This window comes from Ailuropoda melanoleuca, chromosome X (genome assembly GCF_002007445.2).
Source record: "Ailuropoda melanoleuca isolate Jingjing chromosome X, ASM200744v2, whole genome shotgun sequence".
In the NCBI taxonomy this organism is placed as follows: Eukaryota; Metazoa; Chordata; class Mammalia; order Carnivora; family Ursidae; genus Ailuropoda; species Ailuropoda melanoleuca.
In genome coordinates this window covers 96,865,702-96,889,377 of record NC_048238.1, presented here as the reverse complement: position 1 = coordinate 96,889,377, position 23,676 = coordinate 96,865,702, and the positions used below count along the sequence as shown (strand labels likewise).

The 23,676-nt window shown below is 37.5% G+C and overlaps 1 protein-coding gene across 7 annotated transcripts in view; it reads right to left on the bottom strand.

Moving 5' to 3' along the window:
* The window catches only part of LOC105237425 (protein FAM122A-like), a 63,534-nt gene that overhangs the window by 19,487 nt on the left and 20,371 nt on the right, over positions 1–23,676 (bottom strand). For 6 of the 7 annotated variants that reach the window (XM_034649459.1, XM_034649462.1, XM_034649460.1 and 3 more), the window contains 7 exons: positions 22,257–22,319; positions 13,562–13,605; positions 13,404–13,458; positions 11,862–11,951; positions 11,379–11,467; positions 10,714–10,775; positions 6,136–6,224 (listed from right to left, as the gene is read on the bottom strand). In XM_034649459.1, coding sequence (XP_034505350.1) covers positions 6,136–6,224; positions 10,714–10,775; positions 11,379–11,467; positions 11,862–11,951; positions 13,404–13,458; positions 13,562–13,605; positions 22,257–22,319 — 492 coding nt within the window. The remainder of the gene's footprint in view (positions 1–6,135; positions 6,225–10,713; positions 10,776–11,378; positions 11,468–11,861; positions 11,952–13,403; positions 13,459–13,561; positions 13,606–22,256; positions 22,320–23,676) is intronic. The other variant, XM_034649463.1, reaches the window with a different exon arrangement.

The following is a 23,676-nucleotide window of genomic DNA, read 5'->3' as shown; positions in this document are numbered from 1 at the left end:
AAGATTCCAGTATGACAGATGACTCTCTCCACCCATACGTTATACACATTTATCAAAAGCAATCTCATTTACTCTTGGGTTAAGAACCACATCGGAAGAAATCTGTGAGATATCATGGAACTTAAGGGAAACAAAGCTACCTTTTTGCCAGAGTACTTATTGTTCTTTGGCCTTTTCTAAATGCACAGTTTCAACTATCTGACAGTGAAGTCTACCTATATGATAGATTTTTCAAGCTCAACTTTTAAGATCTAAAATATTTAAAAACACTTGAGGCAAACTGTAATTAGTTTTCTCCATAGATATCCAAAGTACCATACATGCATTTTCATCATGGATATTTATATATAGTTGCTTCTAGGTGAATTTTAAAAATTCATTTAGGAGATGAGATTAAATATATCCTGTAGTGGGAGTAGTAATAATTCAAGGAGCAGGGACAAAGATTAATGCAGAATTAGAATCTTAACTCATCTGCTTTTAATAGCTCATTTGATTTGCCTCCGTTCTAAAGAGCCAATGAAACAGGCCACCTAGATACAAATTCTCACCCCAGCCCCCCTTTTAACGTAAGAGCTTTCTGATAGTGAGAGCTGTCCAACAGCAGAATGAACTGTTGTGTGAGAAGTCGTTGGTTCATTACTGTAAGGTTTCAAACTAAGGCTAAAAGATAATTTGTCTGGAATTCTTAAAAGGATTTCTGCATTGAGAGGTAAACTAAAGGGCTTCTAAAATCCTATCATTCCAATATTGTTTTTCTCTCCTACTTTCATAGTTCAGAGGTCCTTTCATATGTGTATCTGTGGTCATCTTATCTTAGACTGCTGGTATCAGTATTATTTTTGTACTTACCCTGCTTGAAGAGAGGGATGGTATTTTACTCATCTTCCTACATCCTACAATTTTAAGTATAGTTTCCTGGACACAAAGTATTCATTATATACTAAATAGAATATGATTGAAATTACAAGCTTGATTGGTTGATTTAGTCATTATAAATCTTCAGAACCATATTTTCTTCCCCTGACCTGAGAATCTTAATTACTGCATGAGTCTTCATGTTAGGATGAATCTGGAGTGCTGCTTTTTGATTTTTTTTTAAGATTTTACTTATTTATTTGTCAGAGAGAGAGAGTGAGAGAGCGAGAGAGAGAAAGAGAGCACAAGCAGGGGGAGCGGCAGCCAGAGGGAGAAGCAGGCTCCCCGCTGAGCAGGAAGCCTGATGGCGGGACTCAATCCCAGGACCCTGGGATCATGACCTGAGCTGAAGGCAGATGCTTACCGACTGAGCCACGCAGGCGCCCTGTGGAGTGCTGCTCTTTTATAACATTATAAGTAAAATAGGAATATTTGATTGAACCTGAATACATACATATTAAGGCTTAAAAATGATGCTCTGAAAATATTTTACATACTCCCACTTTCATTTACTCTTTTATTGACAATGTGAAAACTAGTATATCTGTATATAAACATACATATATATTTATAAATAAGCAAATATTTATAATATATAAGAAGACATACCAGTGCTATGTTCAATACAGTCACCTCTTATTCTCATAGTTTTTAAAATGGGTTATAAGATAGATGATTTAAAAAACTAACAAGAAAAATGAAACAAGCAAAAATAAAAACTCCAAAAGTATTCTGCTATGGGTTAAATTGTATACCCCAAAAGATGATGTTGAAGTCCTAACCCCTGGTATCTGCACATGTGACCTTAGATGGAAATGGGGTCTTTGCAGATGTAATCAAGCTAAGATGAAGTCATACTGGATTAGCTTGGGCCCTAAATCCAGTGACTGGTGTCTTTATAACAACCGCATGAAAACACAGGAACACAGGAAGAAGCCCATGTGATGACAGAGACAGAGACTGGAGTGATATGCCTGCAAGGCAAGGCGTTCTGGCACCTACCATAAGCTAGGAGAGAGACATTAACAAGTTCTCCCCCAGAGCCTCCAGAAGTAGCTACCTCTGAGGACACCTTGATCTTGGACTTTCAGCCTCCAGAATTGTGAGACAATCTGTTTTGTTTAGGCCACTCAGTGTGTCGTACTTTGTTATGGCAGCCCTAGCAGACGAGTACATGTCTTTTACTATGAAAACTGACATGATGATTCCTTGGCATGTTTAGGATAACAAAATATAGTCTTACCATAACTAAAAATAATCGACCACTCTGATAGGTGTGAGATGATACCTCATTGTACTTTTGATTTGTATTTCCCTGCCCAGCAATTGCACTACTAGGTATTTACCCAGAGGATACAAAACTACTGATTTGGAGGGACACATGCACCCCGATGTTTATAGCAGCATTATCAACAGTAGCCAAACTATAGGAAGAGCCAAAATGTCCATCAACTGATGAATGGATAAAGAAGATGTGGTATATAATGGAATATTACTCAGCCATTGACAATGCCATGGATGGAGCTAGAGAATACTATGCTAAGTGAAATAAGTTAATCAGAGAAAGACAAATACCATATGATGTCACTCATATGTAGAATTTAAGAAACAAAACAGATGAACATTAAGGGAAAAAGAGAGAGAGAGAGAGAGAAACCATGAAACAGACTCTTAACTATAGAGAACAAACTGAAGGTTGATGGAGGGGAGGTCGTCAGGGGATGGGCTAAGTGGATGATGGGCATTAAGGAGGGCACATGTTGTGATAGCGCTGGGTGTTATATATAAGTGATGAATGACTAAATTCTACTCCTGAAACCAATATTACACACTATGTTAACTAGAATTTAAATAAAAACTTGAAACAACAATAACAAAAAAAAGAAAAAATCAACCACAAAAAACATCATGTAAAAGTTAGAACTACTTCTCCCTCTCCCGTTCCCCCTTGCTCATGATCGCTCTCACTCTCTCTCTCAAATAAATAAATAAAATCTTAAAAAAAAAAAAGAAACAGAGCCTCCCAATACAAAAGCTCAAAAGGCAACAGACTGGAAAACCAACTACAAAGTCCTTGAATCTGAGCATATTATACTAAGTTGTGGCATCCTGGAGTACAGCTAAAACAACAAAAACTAATTGAATAGAGTGAAAGGAATTGTCTGAGTTGAAAAGACGTGCATTCAGATTGTCAAGATTACCAAGATTTATTGATTAAAAGCTCTTTATGGGATGCCTGGTTGGCTCAGTGGGTTAAGCGTCTGCCTTTGGCTCAGGGCATGATCCCAGGGTCCTGGGGCTGAGTCTCGCATAGGGCTCCCTGCTCAGCGGGGGAGCCTACTTCTCCCTCTGCCTGCTGCTCCCCCCGTTGTGTGCCCACTCTCTCTCTCTGACAAATAAATACATAAAATCTTTAAAAAATAAATAAAATAAAATAAAAGCTCTTGAAACAACTGAGGAGCAGTCCCACTCCCACTGTTCACTACCTCCATCCTTGGTCTTTGTACCTGAATATTTTGCAAACCTTTTTTTTTTTCTTTCGCTCAAGTGTCAATAATACATGAGGACACTGTCTGTCAATGATCTACAATTTCAGCAAGGAACATCACTGCCGTCACACCTCAGCTCATGAGGGCCCCCATGTATGTTCACAGTTGGTCCACTAAGGGTCTGGCAAGTATAGAAGCCGAATTACAAAGGTAATATTGATAGTTCCCTTGTTCTTGGCCGATTTGTAGAATCCTGTCCCAGTTTCCAGAGACTATCAGGATCCCAGTCATCTCATAAATATTCATTTATTCATAGGTGAACAAAATCTTCCCCCACATATCTAGCCATGCTAATCAATTCCATTAGGGCCACTGTCAAACAATTCTCTTTTTAAAAAGATTTTATTTATTTATTTGAGCAAGAGGGGGGGTGAGTGAGCAAGAGAGACAGAAAGAGAGAGCACACGAGCAATAGCAGAGGGAGAGGGAGAAGCAGGCTCCCCGCTTCAGCAGGAGCAGGGAGCCCGACGTGGGGCTTGATCCCAGGACCTTGGGATCATGACCTGAGCTGAAGGCAGACACTTAACCCACTGAGCCACCCAGGTGCCCCTGTCAAACAATTCTTGATGTAATAGTCTTTTTCCCATGTGGGACATACCTACATCCCATTTTTGTCATTCTGATTATTTCCAATGACAAGGAAAAACCTTTTTATAAATATTTTAGATAACCATTCCTATTTCATTAGCTGAGGAAATTCAAACTAATTTTGAACTTCATGAGGATACATTTCTATTTTTCAAAATGCTAATGCTATCCTCAATTACTTAAAGTACTCACTTTAGATTTTAAATTTTTAACACATAATTTTTCTTATTCAGAAAACCCTTAAGACTTTTGAATAGAAAATTGGGGTTTAAACAAACATTTGTAGTCCTTAGGGAACAACTGGAAGTATATGATTCTTGCAGAAAAACTCTAACATATCAAGCCTTATTTAATCAAATCAGTAGTTATGATGATGAATAAAAAGTAATTCATGGAAATGTAAAAGACCACAATTTATCAACATTGTCTTTTTTCCACACTTAATTAGAATACAAAATTGATCAGGGATAATCAGGTTAAGTACAAATTGAGCGAAGCCCAATTACATATTATTTTCTTGCTATTCAATTACCTTTTTTCATCTTGTTTCCCCTACCTATTCCTTCCCAACAAATTAAACATCCAAGGATTCATGTGCAAAATAGGCAATCCTTGTATCAGCAAAGTATAACTAGCTTAGTTTTAAAAACTGCTCTAAGATAGATGATTTTTCCTTACCGAGAGGAAACTAGCAATTATTGAAAATATCATTAGGAACTAGCATGGGCATTCAGCACATAACCTAAAAAATTATTTTACTTGTTGATTAATTGAACAATTATATTTCATCAGGACTTATAATTTTATCTACTCACTCATATAAATAAATAGAGTTCTCACTTATGTTTTTAAAAAATCAAGGTGCAGCATGTTTCTACACATTAGCAGCTTGAAGACATGATTATATCTTCAATATAGTTCTTATTTGGAAAACATCTTTGAAGGTATCACTACATTGGTTTTAAGGGCATACACAGCAATTAGATATGCAAATTCTGTAGATAAATAGTATTTAGGAAACTAAGAAAATAAGGTAATAAGAAATAGTTGCTCTAACTTGTGAGAGAGAGGGCGGGGGGCGGGGGGGAAGAGAGAAGCAAACATGTGTTTCTCCGCTGGTGAGAAGGTCTTGGGATGGGTGAATCACTTAGTTGAAAGTTCATCTACTACAATAAATGGAGAATGAGAATCAGAAGATGATATGGGAGATTGTGACAGTGCTGATTCTAACTGGTGAATTACAAGAAGATCCCATACCGCTATTGTTTCCATCAAGAATATCTAAAGATAGACTAGGAGAAGAAAATGCCGTTCGTCAATAACAGAATGCAAAAGATCTCTGTGCCCTTGGCTTTGTCTACAAATGAACACAAAATATGTGAAGCAAAGAACTGGCACTAGTTACAAGAGCAATTTCACAAGAGCAATAAAACAAAGCCAACAGTAACATTAAATAAAAACCCATTCACAGCATTTCCCGTCTTGATTATTAAAACATGCTTTCTTGGCATGCTTTTCAATAATACGCTCAGCCTAACAAAGCCCAGAAAAATCCAAGGAAGAAAAGATGGGCAGAAGATGAATTTCCTAAGCTTGCATTTTCATATTTTCTCTAATACCCCCCCTTTTTTTAAAAAAAAGATTCTATGTATTTGAGAGAGAGAGGAGCAGAAGAGGAGGGAGAGGGAGTGGGAATCTCAAGCAGACTCTGTGCTGAGCTCAAAGCAACCCCTGCCCCTGACGCTGCAACAAGGGGCCCGATCTCACGACCCTGAGATCACGCCCTGAGCTGAAGCCAAGAGTTGGACACTTAACTGACTGAGCTGTCCAGGTGCCCCTTCTCTAATACCTCTTAATCAAATGCCAAGACCCCACTTCTAAAAATGTATCCAGCATATATTAATGTCACACATAAATGTTAGGGAGAAGAACTAAAGTTAATAGCATTCATTTGGGATATTAGTTTTATAACTTCTAAAATATTTAATAATACTTCTGAATTTATACAACAGTAAGAATAGATTTAAAAAGCAAGTGAAAAATGGCCAATGAATGTTTAAAACCTCATGTTAATACTCACCGTATCAGACTGTTGAGTAGTATCAGAAGAAAGCTTGTTGGTTGTGCCTTGGAAAATTTTCTTTGGCTGATCTTCAACTGTCATTTCACCTATGACAAAAAAGCAGATCAAAGTAGATATGTTTTATCGAACATGCTTTTGCTTTTAATTGTAAAAGTAAAACTTTTTCATTGCAAATACTTTAAGATACATAAAAACAAAGGAAAAAGTGTTATATCCCCATTACCCAGAGATAACCACTTTTCAGTAAGTCCTAAATGTGCGTGTGTACACATGATTGTTTTTAAACAAAATTTGATTTGTATCATATATAATACAATATGTAACCTTTTTGTTTTTAATGATTATAATTTTCTCATATGAGTAGCTAAATTCTACAACATGATTTTATAGAGTTATGTAGTATGGCCATACCATAATTTAATCTCATTCCTTATTTTAAATGTTTAGGTTGTTGCTATCTTTATTTTGCCAAACATATACAATAAACTAAACAGACCAATTCTTTTATAGCAGACAATGAACAAAATAAATGTTTTTAAAGATTAAGGAGACAAATCTAATCTCAAAAAACTGCACTGCTGTAATCTTTACATCAAAGTAAATGCTAAAATCTGCACATTATTACACCATCATGTGATAACAGTGTCTGGATGAGAGAAAACTGATGTTCAAGCCCATAACTCATAGGGTGGAATTTGAATGATAAAACACAAAGGCCATCTACTCATTAAAAAATATCCCTAGGAATAGGGGCACCTGGCTGGCTCTGTCAGTACAGCATGTAACTCTTGGTGGTGAGTTCAAGCCCAACTTTGGGTATAGAGTTTACTTCAAAATAAAATAAAATAGGGGCGCCTGGGCAGCTCAGTCGGTTAAGTGTCTTCCTTCAGCTCAGGTCATGATCCCAGAGTCTGCTGGTGATTGTCTCCCTCTTCCTCTGCTCCTCCCCTGCTCACACACTCTCTCTCTCTCAAATAAATAAAATCTTTAAATATATATATATATATATATATATATACACATACATATATATATAAATTTATATATATATATATATATGGCGCAATATATATATATCGCTAGAAATAGAGATTCCACAGACCTTCCTTAGGAGTATAATCATGGCTCGTAAAGCTCAAAAGAGGTCTGGGTATCCTGTCCCACGCCAGATTACAATTACACCATTATGGAAAAACTACTCATCTTTCCTTTTGGGTTTAAATTAAAAGCTAGACATATCAAGACAAATTCATCATATAAAAAAATTGAAATTTTCTTTGCTGAAACCATTATTGGAAAATACTCTTTATAGCTGTCTGATTTCTGCAGATTTCTCAGAATTCCCACTTGAAGCCTTATTTGCTCTTGCTTATTTCTAGTGGAAGTAGGTATAGCTTATCACCATACAACACATCTTCATATGCTTGGAGATTCTAACTGCTATCTCATACTCTCTCCCATTTTATATCGTCCTCATTCTTTTTTCTCCCCCCACCCGAGACATCTTTGGATTTTTTATACCTTCTCTCCCCACATTTCATTTGTATTAATAGGCTCCAAATAAGACATCATTTGTTGTTTCCCAAATGGATATTCATATTCCCAAACAGATAAATAAAATTAAATTTCTGTTTAATCTGTTACTGTATCTAAAATTCCACATGAATCTTGACCAAACTTGTATAGGCTGTGTTTGGAAGGGCCTGACTTAAAATACAGACTATGTAATACATATAGAATTTGTTTTGGGGTTCTTAGGGGATACCTCAAAGAAAGGAGGCAGCCGTCCTCCAGAGTAACTGAAAACCAGGTATGAGAGGCTTGTGTGAGACATGCCACAACCACCAAGATACTGGGCAGAAACCAAGTGTATTGTGTGAAAATTATAATACAAAAAAATTTTTTAAATCATAAATTCTAAGAAAATTCCAGGAATTTTCAATGTCATAAAACGTTTTATGTTTAAATGTCTTAAAAGGAGAATTATTTTTATTTTTTAAAACATTTTATTTATTTATTTATTTTTTAAGATTTTATTTATTCATTTGAGAGAGAGAGAGACAGCCAGCAAGAGAGGGAACACAAGCAGGGGGAGTGGGAGAGGAAGAAGCAGGCTCCCAGCGGAGGAGCCTGATGTGGGGCTCGATCCCAGAACGCTGGGATCACGCCCTGAGCCGAAGGCAGATGCTTAACGGCTGAGCCACCCAGGTGCCCCTATTTATTTTATTATTTTAAAAAAGATTTTATCTATTTATTTGTCAGAGACAGCACAAGCAGAGGGAGTGGTAGGCAAAGGGAAAGGGAGAAACAGGCTCCCCGCCAAGTGAGGAGCTAGATGTGGGACTTGATCCCAGGACCCTGGGATCACAACTGGAGCTGAAGGCAGACGCCTAACTGACTGAGCCACCCAGGTGTCCCAAGATTTATTTATTTTAGAGAGAGAAAGCGTGCAAACAGGGAGAGGGGCAGAGGGAGAGGGAAAGAGAGAGAGAGAGAAGCAGACTGCTGAGTGTGGAGCCCGACGAGGCGTTTGATCTCACGACCCTGAGATCATGACCTGAGTCAAAATCCAGAGTTGGGACGCTCAACTGACTGAGCCACCCAGGCTCCCCAAAAGAAGAATTATTTTAATTTAGTATAACACTGTCTTCAATTCAAGCATATTTTATTTTACAGATTTATTTTTTTAAGATTCTATTTTTAAGTAATCTCTACACCCAACATAGGGCTTGAACTCACAACCCCGAGATCAACAGTCACACACTTCACCAACTGAGCCAGCCAGGTGCCCCTAAGCATGTTTTATTTTAAATACTAAAATGACTCCAACTTTCTAATAGCTCTTAAACTTAATATATTTAAATGTTTTGTCAACACTAACCGCTAACTTCACAGCACACGCAAAAGACCCCTGAGCTAGGTCATTGATCCATCATCACAAAACAAAGTGCTTAGTTTGAAAGAGTGTTTTCCGGAATTGATCTAGTCTTAGTCTTAGAATATAATAAGTACATGCTGAGTTAGATGTGTTGTTAGGGTAGCTCAATTTTTATGATCCAGCAATTGCACTACTGGGTATTTACCCCAAAGATACAGATGTAGTGAAGAGAAGGGCCATATGCACCCCAATGTTCACAGCAGCATTGTCCACAATAGCTAAATCGTGGAAGGAGCCGAGATGCCCTTCAACAGATGACTGGATGAAGAAGATGTGGTCCATATATACAATGGAATATTACTCAGCCATCAAAAAGAACGATTTCTCAACAATTGCTACAACATGGACGGGACTGGAGGAGATAATGCTAAGTGAAATAAGTCAAGCAGAGAAAGACAACTATCATATGGTTTCACTCATTTATGGAACATAAGAAATAGGAAGATCGGTAGGGGAAGAAAGGGAAGAAAGGGAGGGTCAACAGAAGGGGGAATGAAGCATGAGAGACTATGGACTCTGGGAAACAAACTGAGGGCTTCAGAGGGGCAGGGGGGTGGGGGAATGGGATGGGCTGGTGATGGGTATTAAGGAGGGCATGTATTGCATGGAGCACTGGGTGTTATATGCAAGTAATGAATCATGGAACTTTACATCAAAAACTAGGGATGTACTGTATGGTGACTAACATAACATAATAAAAAAATTATTAAAAAAAAGATGTGTTATTAGGGCAACTGCCATAATTAATCCAAAATACATGCAAGATTGAAGTACATTTCAATTTCAATTTCTTTCCCTATAGTCTTGCTCTCCTCCTTCCTCTTCTCCTCTTTTTGTTCCCCCTTTTCCTCTTTTTTTCTTCTCCTTCTTCTTTCCTGTCTTAATGGATTTTTCATAAATACACATTTTAAAAGTTTAACCTCCTTTCCTATTTATCCATTTTCCCTCCCTGTTATAGTTAAACTCGGTAGTGGTATTAACAAAAAAGGAAGAACAACCTAGCTTAGTGAGGCAGGGTTGAGAAATAGGATCCAGGGCTGTGGGAGTTAAAAAACAAACAAAACAAAACAAAACAAAACAAAAACACTTCTGTTTTTCCCACTACTCTTTTATTACTGGGTAGGTGGGTCATTTTCCATATATTTAACCAAAATTAACCCCCATAAAGAAGTGAAACATCAGAGAACGCACACCTTAGCATATATTTTTAGTGTAGTAAGTGGATCTGATTTGTGTCAACTTATTCATATAATGTCAACAAGTAGGTGTGGCGGCAGCCAGGGCATGGGTTGAGATTCAGTGGAATATTAGGACTGATTCATTCTCTTTGTTCATTCATTCATTCCCCACCTTGTTTCAGGAAGTATTTAAGGCAGCCAGCTTGGTGAATTACATAATGAAAATCATAATAGTTGACTAAACTGGAATTAAATTCCTCAATTCACATTTATATGGCACTTTATAGCTTTTAAAATTGTCTCTACACAGTTTTGAGTAAAACGAAAGGCCTCTAATAACTTATCAAATATATTTTAAATAAATCCTTTAAAATAAATTTCTTATAACACTTGATTTTGTATGATATTTTAAAAAAATAACTTGAAGTTATATTTATTTTTGCTGGTAGATAAAAGTACCTTTTCTTTTTAATGGTCCACAGATACTTGGTCTAATAATGTTGGTGGGGTTTTGACTTCTTCTAAAATAAAATTATGACAATCATTACAAGAAAAAATTTGAACAAAATCAGCTATGACTATTTCATTATAATAGATCTAAGGACAAACACTAAAAAAGGACTGTGTAGTATCACATCATTTTATTGCTTTTCTCTAAATCTGGGTTAAAAACAGGAATGCCTCAGGATAGCAAACTGTCTTGTAATTTACAAGGATTCAGGATTCTCTGAAATTGTCGGGCGGGGGGGGAAGCTAGAAAGACCTACAGTTCTGGTTGTGACTCGCCTTGAATCAAGGTGAAGATCTTGGGTAAATGAGCAGGTACAGTTGTTTACAGTTTAAGAATTAGCTCTGATCCTTATCATCAAGCTTGGGGAGGAAGACTATGTTCAAACAGGGCTAATGAATTACTGATTCTTCGTGTGTTCGCATGTTCTCACATGTTCTTAATCACTTGATTCTTTTCAATATACAAAATAATAAATCAAAACAATGGCATTTTAATTTAGCTAAAAACACACGACTTCTTTGGTTGTCAGAACCTGGAGCTATCATTTCTTATAAGTCTCTAAAATTCTTATTTAATAAGCAACTTGGTATATTTTCATACAACATGAACTTACATTGTAAATTGTCGCGTAGGACTGGGAATAGGACTTGGAGGCAAAGTGGTGCAACTCACACAAGTTTGCAACGATGGAGGAAAACATTGCTAAAACCAAATTAGAACAGAGGTTTTAAAACCACCACTCTTCTCAGAAAGCAGATCAGTGGTTTCCTAGGGTGGGCAGGGGGTGGAGGGAGAGGATATTAAGTGCAAAAGATCACGAGAACATTGTTTAGAGCATGGGAACTGTTCTATATCTTGATTATGGTTACAGGATTGCACACAATTATGAAAATTGATCAAATCATATACTTAAAAGTTGGTGACTTTTGTTATATGTTAATAACAGTTCAAGAGATGAAAAGGAAGGGAAGAATGTCATTTAGTATCAGAAGTCCTATGGCAAAATATGTCCCCCCAAAATGGGGGGTGGGTGGTGAAACATTAATATTTTATAAAAATTTCAAGGGACAGAGATTCTTAGGCTCTCCTTTCTTACCTTCCCAATCCCCCTGGTGGGAGGAGCTGCTGGGGATACTGGATTTAAATCGATGTGCTTTGAAGATGGTTTCTCTAAATCATTGTCATTCTGTGAAAGCAGAAAGCAGTGTAGCATTGTATCACCAATCGCTTACCTATCACATACTTAGGGAGATAGCTGCTGCGTGGGGAAGGGAATCCTTAGTGAGTCAGTGGTTGTACCATCATGAGGAACTCCTATCATTCTAAAGCAAGCAGGGAACCCAAGATTCACTTCACTTTCTCCTTTTGGGAAAGAGAGCTCATGGCAAGTTGAGAGGCTTCCCTAGTGTCCCCAAAAGGCCTAGAATGTAAGTACTTGATATTGAGCAATACTTACTAGTATATACACAAATCCTAAATTAAAACTTTTCTCTTGGCATCTGACCTGTGGTTTGTTGTTGAAAACTACAACACTGTCCAGGAAACAATCAAAAAGGATTTGGTTAGCACTAAGATACAAATGGGAAAGCAAAAATAACTACAGCTATAAAAAATGTTCATAGATTTTGTGTGGACAAAATCAGTACTGCATAATTCGGACTTTAAAATGTGCTCTTTTGTACGACACAGTACAGTTATGTTACATGTTCCCTTCCTCTTCCTAACACATTCACAGATTCACTCACTTGTGCCAACACCTAAAGTAATTAGAATTGGGTCAGTTAAGGGAATCCAACAGCATCTATAAATTGTGTTAACACCAAACATGAAAAGGGGCAGGCTTCAGAGGTTATCTAGTCGATTTTCAGGACCTACTCCTAAATCAGGGATAGATGTCCATCTAAGGCACTCAGAGCTCAAAGGAAAATAAGATGTCACTGTTTCTGTTGATGACCCATTTCCTAATCTAGTAACTCCCAAATCTGGACACTGACATCTAGCGAGAATCTCTTCTAAGCAAATTTCAGCTCAATTCTCAATCATTATCTGAGATGTCCATGGAAAAGAGCCCTAAACATCGCTCAACTTCCACAACTAAGTAATCATAATGTGTACAGAGACATTAAAAAATGTTAGCAGGGGATGTAACTAAATTCCAAATATGTTCAAATTAAAGGTTGCATGTTAAAATGTTAGTGGGAGTATATGTGTTACAGGCATAGAAATGTAGTATTTATCCAGGGAACCCATTGTCTGTGGTTTGAAACTCTAATACCTAGTTAATAAATTATGTAGAAAGGAGTGAAATCATTTATTGTTTTGTCATTTAAGCAATTTGAGCAGCAGAACTGAACTTTTCTTAGACTGACTAGGACAGAGAGGAAGCTGGTCCGCAGCAACAATGGTTTTGTATCAGACAACTCTTTACTTTGAGCCCCACTTTCAAATGATGTCAGTTATTTTTATGAGTAAGTCATCAACTGTTTCTCAGGAGCAATCAAAAATTATGCAGTGTATAAATTTTAGTTTTAAATGAGAGTTTAGATTTCTAGAAATTGCAGCAAAACTAGGTAGTGTCAATACTGAAAATCAGTAAAAATTTCAAATTTTCTATATAATTGAAGTGTTAATACCATACCAGGTTCAAACTTTCTTCCCAAGACCGACTTATCCGTATTGCAGTTTGTACTTCCCTGCAAAAGAAGAGATATCAGTCCTGGAGTTTGCCTAAATAAAAGAAAAGACGTAACTGAATATAGAGATGATCAGAATAGTAATTCAAAGTACACTACTTACCATTCACGCATTGCTTCTCTAGTTACTAAATTCATGCCTTCTTCCTGAAAGGCAGAACGTGAGAATAAATGAATACTAGATCTTATGGTTTTTCAGAATTATTTCATTTGGTTGTGCCTTTATTATTATTCACAGGGCTATAGAAAAGCTAGAGCATAAACAAATCTCTAAACAAGTGTCTAGTTCTCTACTACTCATTGTTGCACCTACTACACCAAGGATCTATTACTAATGCGTTAAAGAACATCAAATATGCAGAAACTTTTTAGATGAAAAACTTTGTAGCTTTCTTCATTCAAAAGAGCAAACATCAAACATTCATTATTATACTGTTTTTCATACCATTAATACTATGATATTAATAAATATTATTCACAGTCCAAAGCAAACTAAATGTCTATCGGTATCGGTTTGTTTAACTAAATGATGGTGCAAACATGATTTATTATTTTTTTAATTTTATTTATTTATTTGAGAGAGAGAGAGCACGCACGAGAAGGGGGTACGGGCAGAAGAAGAGGGACAAGTAGACTCCCCACTGAGCAGGGAGCCGGATGCAGGGCTCAATCCCAGGAGCCGGGGATCATGACCCAAGCCAAATGCAGACGCTTAATCAACTCAGCCACCCAGGCGCCCCTATGTGCAAACATGATTTAAATCTAGTAATTGACATTGAAAAACATGTATTATATATTAAGTAGAAAAAAACTCAGATGCTATTTATGTCAAATTATAAACAAGAGATGTTCAGAAGGATGTTGACCAAAAAGTTCATAGTACTTAGTGAACTTAGTGAGTAGGGGGATTCAGGGTAATTTGTTCTTTCTTTCTTTGTATTTTACCATATTGTTTGACCTTTTTTTTTTATATATAAACGCAAGTATCATTTCTCACGTAAACAGTTATTTAAAAAATAACCCACATGTGGAAAGATATCCTGTGTTCATGGATCGGAAAACGTAATATTTTTAGGATGGCAACACTACCCAACGTGATCTACAGATACAATGCGATGCTTATAAAAATCCCAGAGGCATTTTTTGCAGAAATAGAAAAACCCATCCTAAAATTCACATGGAAGAAAAAATAAAATTCACATGGAATCTCAAGGAGCCCTGAATAACCAAAACAATCTTGAAAAAGAAGCTTAAGTTTGGAGGACTCACACTTCCTGATTTCAAAACTTACTATAAAGCTACAGTATTCAAAATAGTGTGGTACTGGCATAAGGACAGACATATAGATCAATGGAATAGAATAGAGAGCCCAGAAATGAACATCCATGCATACAGTCAAATGATTTTCCATAAGGGTACCTACCAAACCATTCAACGGGGAAAGGATGGTCTTTTCAACAAATGGTGCTGGGAAAACTGAATATCTACATGCAAGAGAATGAAGTTGAATCCTTTCCTTACACCATGTATAAAAATTAACTTGAAATGGAGAAAAGACCTAAACATAAGACCTGAAACTATAAGGCTCTTATAAGAAAACATAGGGCAAAGGCCTCGTGAATTGGATTTGGTAACGATTTCTCAAATATAATACCAAAAGCACAGGTAACATAAGAAAAAAATAGATAAACTGGACTTCATAAAAATTTAAAATTTTTGTGCATCAAAAGACACTATCAAGAGAGTAAAAAGACAATTACAAAACTGCAGAAGATAGGGGCGCCTGGGTGGCTCAGTCAGTTAAAAGCGTCTGACTCTTGATTTTGCCTCATATCATGATCTCAGGGTTGTGGGATCAAGCCCCACGTCGGGCTCTGCACTCAGTGTGGAGTCACTCGAAGATTCTTTCTCTCCCTCTCCCTTTGCTCCTCCCCACCATGCTGGTGCTCTCTCTCTCTAAAATAAATAAATTAATTGGGCACCTGGGTGGCTCAGTTGGTTGAGCATCTGCCTTTGGTTCAGGTCATGATCCAGGGTCCTGGGATCAAGCCCTGTGTTGGGTTCCCTGTTCAGCGGGGAGTTTGCTCCTCCCTCTCAGTCTGCCACTCCCCCTGCTTGTGCTCTCTAGCTCTCTCTCTCTCTCTCAAATAAATAAAATCTTTAAAAAAATAAAATTAATTAACTTAAAAAATCTTTTTAAAAAAGAATTGGAGAAGATATTTGCAAATCTTATATTTTATATAACCAGAATATAGAAAGAACTCCTGTAATTCAACAACAAGATAAATAACCTAATTAAAATAGGGGCAAAGGACTTGAACAGACATTTTTCTGAAGAAGATATACAAATGGTTAATAAGCATGTGAAAAGATGTTCAACATTTGTCATTAGGGAAATGCAATTCAAAACCACAATGAGCTAACACTTCACCTTACTAGGATAGCTATTATTTTTATTTTATTTTAAAGATTTTATTTATTTATTTGAGAGAGAGAGCACAGTGGAGCGAAGGGCAGAGGGAGAGGGAGAAGGAGACTCTCTGTTGAGCAGGGAGCCTGATGCAGGACTTGATCCCGGGACTCCGGGATCATGTCCTGAGCAGATGGCAGATGCTTAAACAACTGAGCCACCCAGGTGCCCCAGGATAGCTATTATTTTAAAATGCAGAAAATAACAAGTGTTGGTGAGAATGCGGAGAAATTGGAACTCTTATACATTGCTGGTGGGAATGTAAAATGATGCAGACTCTGTGGAAGACAATTTGATCGTTTCCCCAAAAGTTCAACATTGGGGGCGCCTGGGTAGCGCAGTCGTTAAGCATCTGCCTTTGGCTCAGGGCATGATCCCAGCGTTCTGGGATCGAGTCCTACATCAGGCTCCTCCGCTGGGAGCCTGCTTCTTCCTCTCCCACTCCCCCTGCTTGTGTCCCCTCTCTCGCTGGCTGTCTCTCTCTGTCAAATAAATAAATAAAATCTTTAAAAAAAAAAAGTTCAACATTGAATTTCCATATGATCCACCAATCCTGTTCCTATGTATATACCCAAAAGGATTAAAAAAGGGACTCACACAGGTACTTGTACATCAATGTTCATTAGTAGCACTATTCACAATAGCCAAAAGGTGGAAACAACCCCAGTGTTCATCACCAGATGAATGGATTAAAAAATGTGATATAGGAGCGCCTGGGTGACGCAGTCCTTAAGCGTCTGCCTTTGGCTCAGGGCGTGATCCCAGCGTTCTGGGATCGAGCCCCACATCAGGCTCCTCTGCTGAGAGCCTGCTTCTTCCTCCCCCACTCCCCCTGCTTGTGTTCCCTCTCTCCCTGGCTGTCTCTATCTCTGTCAAATAAATAAATAAAATCTGAAAAAAATGTGATATAAACATACAATGGAGTTATCATTTAGCCATGAAAAGGAATGAAGTTCTGACACATGCTACAACATGGGTGAATACTATAAGCATTATATTAAGTGAAATAACAAACACAAAAGAACAAATATTGTATGATGCCACTTTTAAGAGGTACCTAGAATAGTCAAATCTTCATAGATACAGAAAGTAGAAGAGAGGTTATAAGAGATTGAGGTTAAATAGGAAGTTAATGCTGAATGGGTATGGAGTTTCTGTTTGGCATGATGAAAAATTCTGGAGATGAAAAGTGATCATGGTTGTTCAACGTTGTGAATGTACTTAATGACACTTAATTGTACTCTTAAAAATGGTTGAAATGGCTTTAAGAAATTGCACAGTCCAAATTCATCCTGGTGTGTGTGTGTGTTTTTTTATTCATTTGAGAGAGAGAGAGAGAGAGCACAAGCAAGGGGAGAGGCAGAGGGAGAAGTAGACTCCCTGCTGAGCTGGGAGCCCGATGTGGGCCTTGATCTCAGGACCCAGAGATCATTACCTGAGCTGAAGGCAGATGCTTAACCATCTGAGCCACCCAGGCGCCCCCATCCTGGTGTTTTTAAAAACATATTTCACACATAATAAAGTACCTAGGATAGCGCTGGGCAAATATGGTGCTAAATATCATGGGGAACATGAAATAAGCAGATGAGCTTTCCCTGAAATGGCCTAGAATCACATTTGAGAGACATGTTTTATACACATTAAGTTGGTCCTCTCGCAAGTAAGCATAATCATAGCCCAGGAAGTATACAAGGTGATCCACTGAGAAGCAAAAAGAAAAACACAGAAATTCAATTTATATATTTAAAAAATCTAAGACAGTAAGAAATGAAGCTTTGCTAACAGTATACAGCTTGACACAGGTGCCCTCATTCAGCCCAGAGGGTCCAAAGATCTTGCAAAACACCAGCGTGTTTTTGGCTTTTAGCTAATTATAACTAATTGCAAGTTAGGTGGCCATATGGATATATTATCTAGTTTTAATTAAACCGAGTTCCACAAAATAGACAAGTATCTTAACAAGATTTCTCTAAAGAAATGTTGGACAGAAGATTTGTAATACAAGTCTAAGCGAATGGCAGGGAAATGGCAAAGGTGAAGTTCCTACCTAGCGCAGCACACATCATCTGCCACCTTCTTGTGAAAACACAGTGCTGGGCTAATCTCTATCAAGGAGCTGGCTAAAATAATTTTAAGTCATGAAGACTGCTGGAAATATGAACTCATCTTCACTCTCAGTAATGACCTATAGTTAACAAAATACAAATGAAAATGTTCTAAAAACATCATTTCATCTTTTAGCTCCTCCTTTTTATATTTGTATTTTGCATATAGTCAATGATTCGCATTATACACTAGCTTGGTAGTACATGTCCATCATGTACTGGAAGGATACACTATTTACATATATTGGAAGGATGGGCTAAAACATTTCGTATTGATGTAGTGTATCATCAAAAGAATTGAAATATCATTGTCAATATAAACAATACATGTTATGTAGTCTGGAATAGAAAAGTGGCTTAAGTCATGTGAATTAAAATGTGATCTAGGGGATGCCTGGGTGGCTCGGTTGGTTAAGTGTCTGCCTTCGGCTCGGGTCATGATCCCAGGGCCCTATCGGGCTCCTTGCTCAGCAGGGAGCCTGCTTCTCCCTCTGTCTGCTCTGCCTGCCGTTCCCCCTGCTTACGCTCTGTTTCTCTCTCTCTGACAAATACATAAATAAAGTCTTAAAAAAAAATAAAATGTGACCTAGGCCTTGAAAGTGGTTTAAAATCTGGACCAACAGAGGGTGAAGGGGAAGGTATTCCAAGCAGAAGGTACCATGTGAACAAAAGCTTAGAGGGAAAGAACATGGCAGGTTTCGGGGTAGTGAGACGAGCTTGACTGAAACAGAATTTGTACTATGAAGTAATGAGACATAAAACTGGAGAGGTAAAATAGGGCCAGATTTCTAGGATCTTAAATAACTGAGGGTTTGAGCTTAAAGAGCTTGGGGAGAGTAGCATCATTGTTAGAACCACGGGCTTTGCAGCCAAATAGAACCGAGCTGAATCTCAGTTCTGTAACTTCTTAGCTGTGCAACCGGAGGCAAGTGACTGAACTCGAGCCTCAGTCTCCTTGTCCATATGAAGATGATGATAAAAACTGAGGGTCATGAGGCGAGTGTATGCTCTTTTCCACAGTGCCTGGCAAGTTACGTAAGTGAGCATTCACTACAACCTAGCTATTCTTATTCTTACTCCAATTCAATAGGTAATGGGAAACCATTATCTTTTTGCACAGGGTAGAAAGAGGTGAAAATGATGTCTTCAAGTGTTGGTTGTGGAAGTTGGATTATACTGGCACAGATAGGAAACCTCTTAGAATATTATTACGGTAATCTGGTCCCAAGGGACAGAAGGAAGTGGGAACAGAGAGGATGTTGTCAAGGAAGAATTAATAGGATTAGGTGTCTAATTAGATACAGTAGAAAAATAAGGAAGAACTGAAGGTGAACCTAGAGCTTTGAGTTATTTTGATGACATTGTGGAAAATGAGGGAAATCAGGGGAGGAAGTTTAAGAAGTTAGTCTTTTAAAACAATGGAATAACGGTAAATCTTTTAAAAAAAATGTAAGGTTAGTATAGTCCTTCCTTTTAATACTTATGTAGGTGTTTTCCTGTAGTGAGAAGCTCAAAGTATTTTGTAATTTACTCAACCAACAAGAGCAATTTTTCCCAAAGTAGGACAGGATTTTGCCTGTTGTTCCTCCCATTGAAAGTCGGAGCATCAGCCAACATCAGCTGTTTTGAGGGTTGTTAGTAAAAGTAGGTTGACTCTTTTATCATTTATATCTTGTCTATTTCCAAAATGGCTATGAGGTGCTTATAATGAAATAAGATTGTTAAAATAAGGTCAAGAGCCATGTAACTGTCAAGGGCAAAGAGTACTGTATGCTAGAAACCCAGGTTAAGGAGAGCTGCTGCACTTGAGCGCTAAACTTAGCTTTCAGGTTTTTAGGATCCAAGGTAAAAATGGAAATAGTAAGGTAGCCACTTGTGCTCTCTGAAGGTGAATATGCCTGAAAGATCTTAGTTGCCCAGTGCTGGCACAATGCTTAACAAATGCTTGCCATGGGGCGCCTGGGTGGCTCAGTTGATTAAGCATCTGCCTTTAGCTGAGATCATGATCTCAGGGTCCTGGGATCGAGCCCCACATCGGGCTCCCCACTTAATGGGGAGTTGGCTTCTCCCTCTGCCCCTCCCCTGCCTCGTGCGCATGCTCTCTCTCTCAAATAAATAAAATCTTAAAAAGAAGAGAGAGATCTGAGATATCATGGTTGGAACATGTTTGAATCAGTAAAAAAGACATTTTTGAGAACAGTGAGAATTTTAACCTGGACTGGTTATTAGATGACATTAAAGAATAACTTAATTTTGCTAGATGTAATGGTGGCGTTGTGATTATGTAAGAAAAAAGTCATTCTCGGAGATTCATTTTGAGTGTTTGTGGGTAAAAAGAGATCAGGGATTTACTTTCAGGCATCCTCTTCCCCAAAAGGTTAATAAATTCAATAGCTAAAAAGAAATCACGGTTAAAGAATGCATATAAAGAGGGGTACCTGGGTGGCTCTGTCTGTTAAGTATCTGACTCTTGCATGGAGCACTGGGTGTTATACGCAAACAATGAATCATGGAACACTACATCAAAAACTAATGATGTACTGTATGGTGACTAACATAACATAATAAAAAAAAAGTATCTGACTCTTGATTTCAGCTTAGGTCATGATCTCAGGGTCATGAAATTGAGCCCTGTGTTGGGCTCTGCCCTGGGCATGGAGCCTGCTTGGGACTCTTTCTCTCCCTCTTCCTCTGCTCCTCACCTCTCCTCCCAACCCCTGTTCACGCTTTCTCTCTCTCTCTCAAAAAAAATGCATATAAAGAAATATGCAATTTAAGATATCTATCAGACCATTAAGCTGCTGAAAATAAGTCTTGATTTTCCATTCAATCAGTACCCAGATTGAAAGCTAATATTATTTCTATTTTCCCATTTAATTCACTTTCTACTTGTGTTTCATTTTAAATGTTTATAACATATATTCTGTCACTATGGAAATAGATTGCTTTACAATTTATATTACCAACCAGTTAAATTTATCTTGATTTCAAGCTTCATAGTCAAATAGCAACATATAATCAATTTTCAAAAATTTATCTTGATTTCAAGCTCCATAATCAAATAGCAACATGAAATCAATTTTTAAGTATTGATCTCATTTAGGGGAAGCAACAAAACAAATTGCACAGATAAACCAGAGGTCATCTTACCTATTAATTTTAGGTTCTTTCATTAAGAACGTCTAAAAGAGCTCCGTACTTGCAAAGACAGTTAAAGAATGTTTTATCTACTAAAAAGTAAAAGAATCTTTTTACCACACTTTTTTTGCTACTGGATGACAGGCTGGACTCTAGGGAAGCCATGGTGCAAGAGGGAGAGAGGGAAAGGAAGCAGGAGTTGGAGTCCTAAACACCAGACCCATGAGATACTATGGCCTTTGTGCCACTGAAACAGGGAAAGAGCAGCTGGAAAGGAATCCAGTAATTTGGGGCTATACCTGGCTCTGACATTCACTAACTCTGAACATTGGGTAAATTACTAAATTTCTCCTGTCGTTAGTTTCTGATCTTATGTTGTAAGATAAAATGAGAGCACGGATGTAAAGCACCTATTTTAGCGTTAAGTGAATAATTAGTGCTTCATAACAGTTAAGCCCCCCCTTGAACAAAAGTCTGCTTGTAGTTGGGTCAGAAAAATCCTACCACCTGTGGCGGAGTGGTGATTTGATCTTTTGAGCTCTGTGGCTAATCTTCGGATAATTAAAAGGTTTAACTGTGTATTAGGCGTTTGCTGTTAAACACACACACACACGCACATACACACACACACATGCACACATACACGCCTGCACAAAACACAAGCTGGTGAGGTACAATGTGTCCCTGAACTCAGATCACTCAGAAATGAACACAAAACGATAGCATAAAGGCCATTTCATCTGTCAAAAGATTTTCTTCATCTGATGGTTTAAAAAAACCATGATAATTATGGTCATCAGGAACCTAAAAATTAATTTTCTTTTTTCTTTGCGATCTCTGAAACAGGCCAGATTCAAGGAAGAAGAGTATATCGTCTTTCTGGAAACTATCAGTTTATTAAAATAGGTAATAACCCAAAGAAAATAGGACTCCTTAGTTGTTTTTGTTTTAGAGGAAAAAATCCTGGAATTAGAAACAGAATCACATGTGACCTCATTTGGAATTACTGAACCACAGGTATTTTTTTAAAGAAAAATAAAGTTTTCTTTTTACTGAACAGCTATCAGTTTCCAAAGTCTTCTTACCTGTTTGATTTGATGAAGGCGACCAAAGGAAGCACGGTTGGGGATGGGAGAAGGTGGCAAAAACTGAAATTTAAAATATAAAAAAGTCAATATCTGAAACTAACATAACATTGAATGTTAATCATACTTCAATAAAAAAAATAAATAGAAGTCAAGCTGGCTTTAATGTTTCTGATTATTTCTAAACATTAATTAAGTCAATGTTGAATTACCTAAAATGTCTGAGTGCCTAATGCACATTAGCAACAGTATTAGTTTAGTTTAAAATTAAAGAGATAAAAGATCCATTTGACTCTTGACTGAAAATTATACTAATCAAAAGTATATATATATATATAACAGAACAGAACAAAATAACTGTTAATATAAGAGATACCAGGCAGAACATCAACAGAACATTTTGTTTATCTCTAATTTCCTTTTCCCAAGGCACTGGATCTTAAAATCACCTCATTTTTTTCTTGCCAGTTTTATTTTGCAAAAAAACAAGCAAAATAACTCCATCACATATCTTAGAACCCAGCTGAAGAAACCACACTTTCATAGTATGAAATGTCTTCAGGCAGGCACTTCCCGAGTAGCTCAGCACATTTCCCTTGCTTGTTCAGATACTTGTCATCTAGTCTTCGTTCTCCTATTTTGTCTTATCTCAACGCTTCTGAGGACCCACACAAGAGGGGGAATGAAAGAATGGAGGGATTTAAAGCTAAGTGTGAAAATGAGGCTGGAAAAGTACCTTTAGAATTCATTTATCCATTCTACCTATATCCTGGTTAGTTCTTGAAATGCCAGAAAATGAATCTACCATATTTTACTTTTACATTATATCTTAAGAGCACATTGAGTTGTGCATTCAAAAATATTTAATGAGGTAAACCACTGTGCTAGACCCTGAGGATCCAAAGAGAAATAAAACATTTTCCTGTCTTGGAGCAATTCAAAGTGTAGGTAGGGAAAATTAGGCCATAGGTCAGTGCCAGACCAAGTTATGATTTGTGGGAAGTCAAAGCACAGAGACTGTATCTTTGCATGGGGTTCCTGGCGGGGGGCTCCATAGAGGAGGGCAGGAATTCAATAGACAGGGAAGAGGAAGCAGGGTATTTCAGGGAGTGGGAAGAGATGCTGAGGCAGAGGCATGTTTGGGGAACAGAGAGATTCAGGGTGGCTGAAATTTGGTACATGATAGGGCATGAAAGGAAGCAAATTTGGGGAAATTTGGCTGCAACCAGATCATGGATTTTGGGCTTTAGCCTTTTGAGCCCAACAGGAATCCTAAAGCATAGATCCTTCTGAGTTCTTAAAATTCAAAGGTATTTTAAACAAGATCATATCTGTTTTAGAACTAAAGGCACTCTCTCACACCATACACAAAAATAAACTCCAAATGGATGAAAGACCTCAATGTGAGACAGGAATCCAA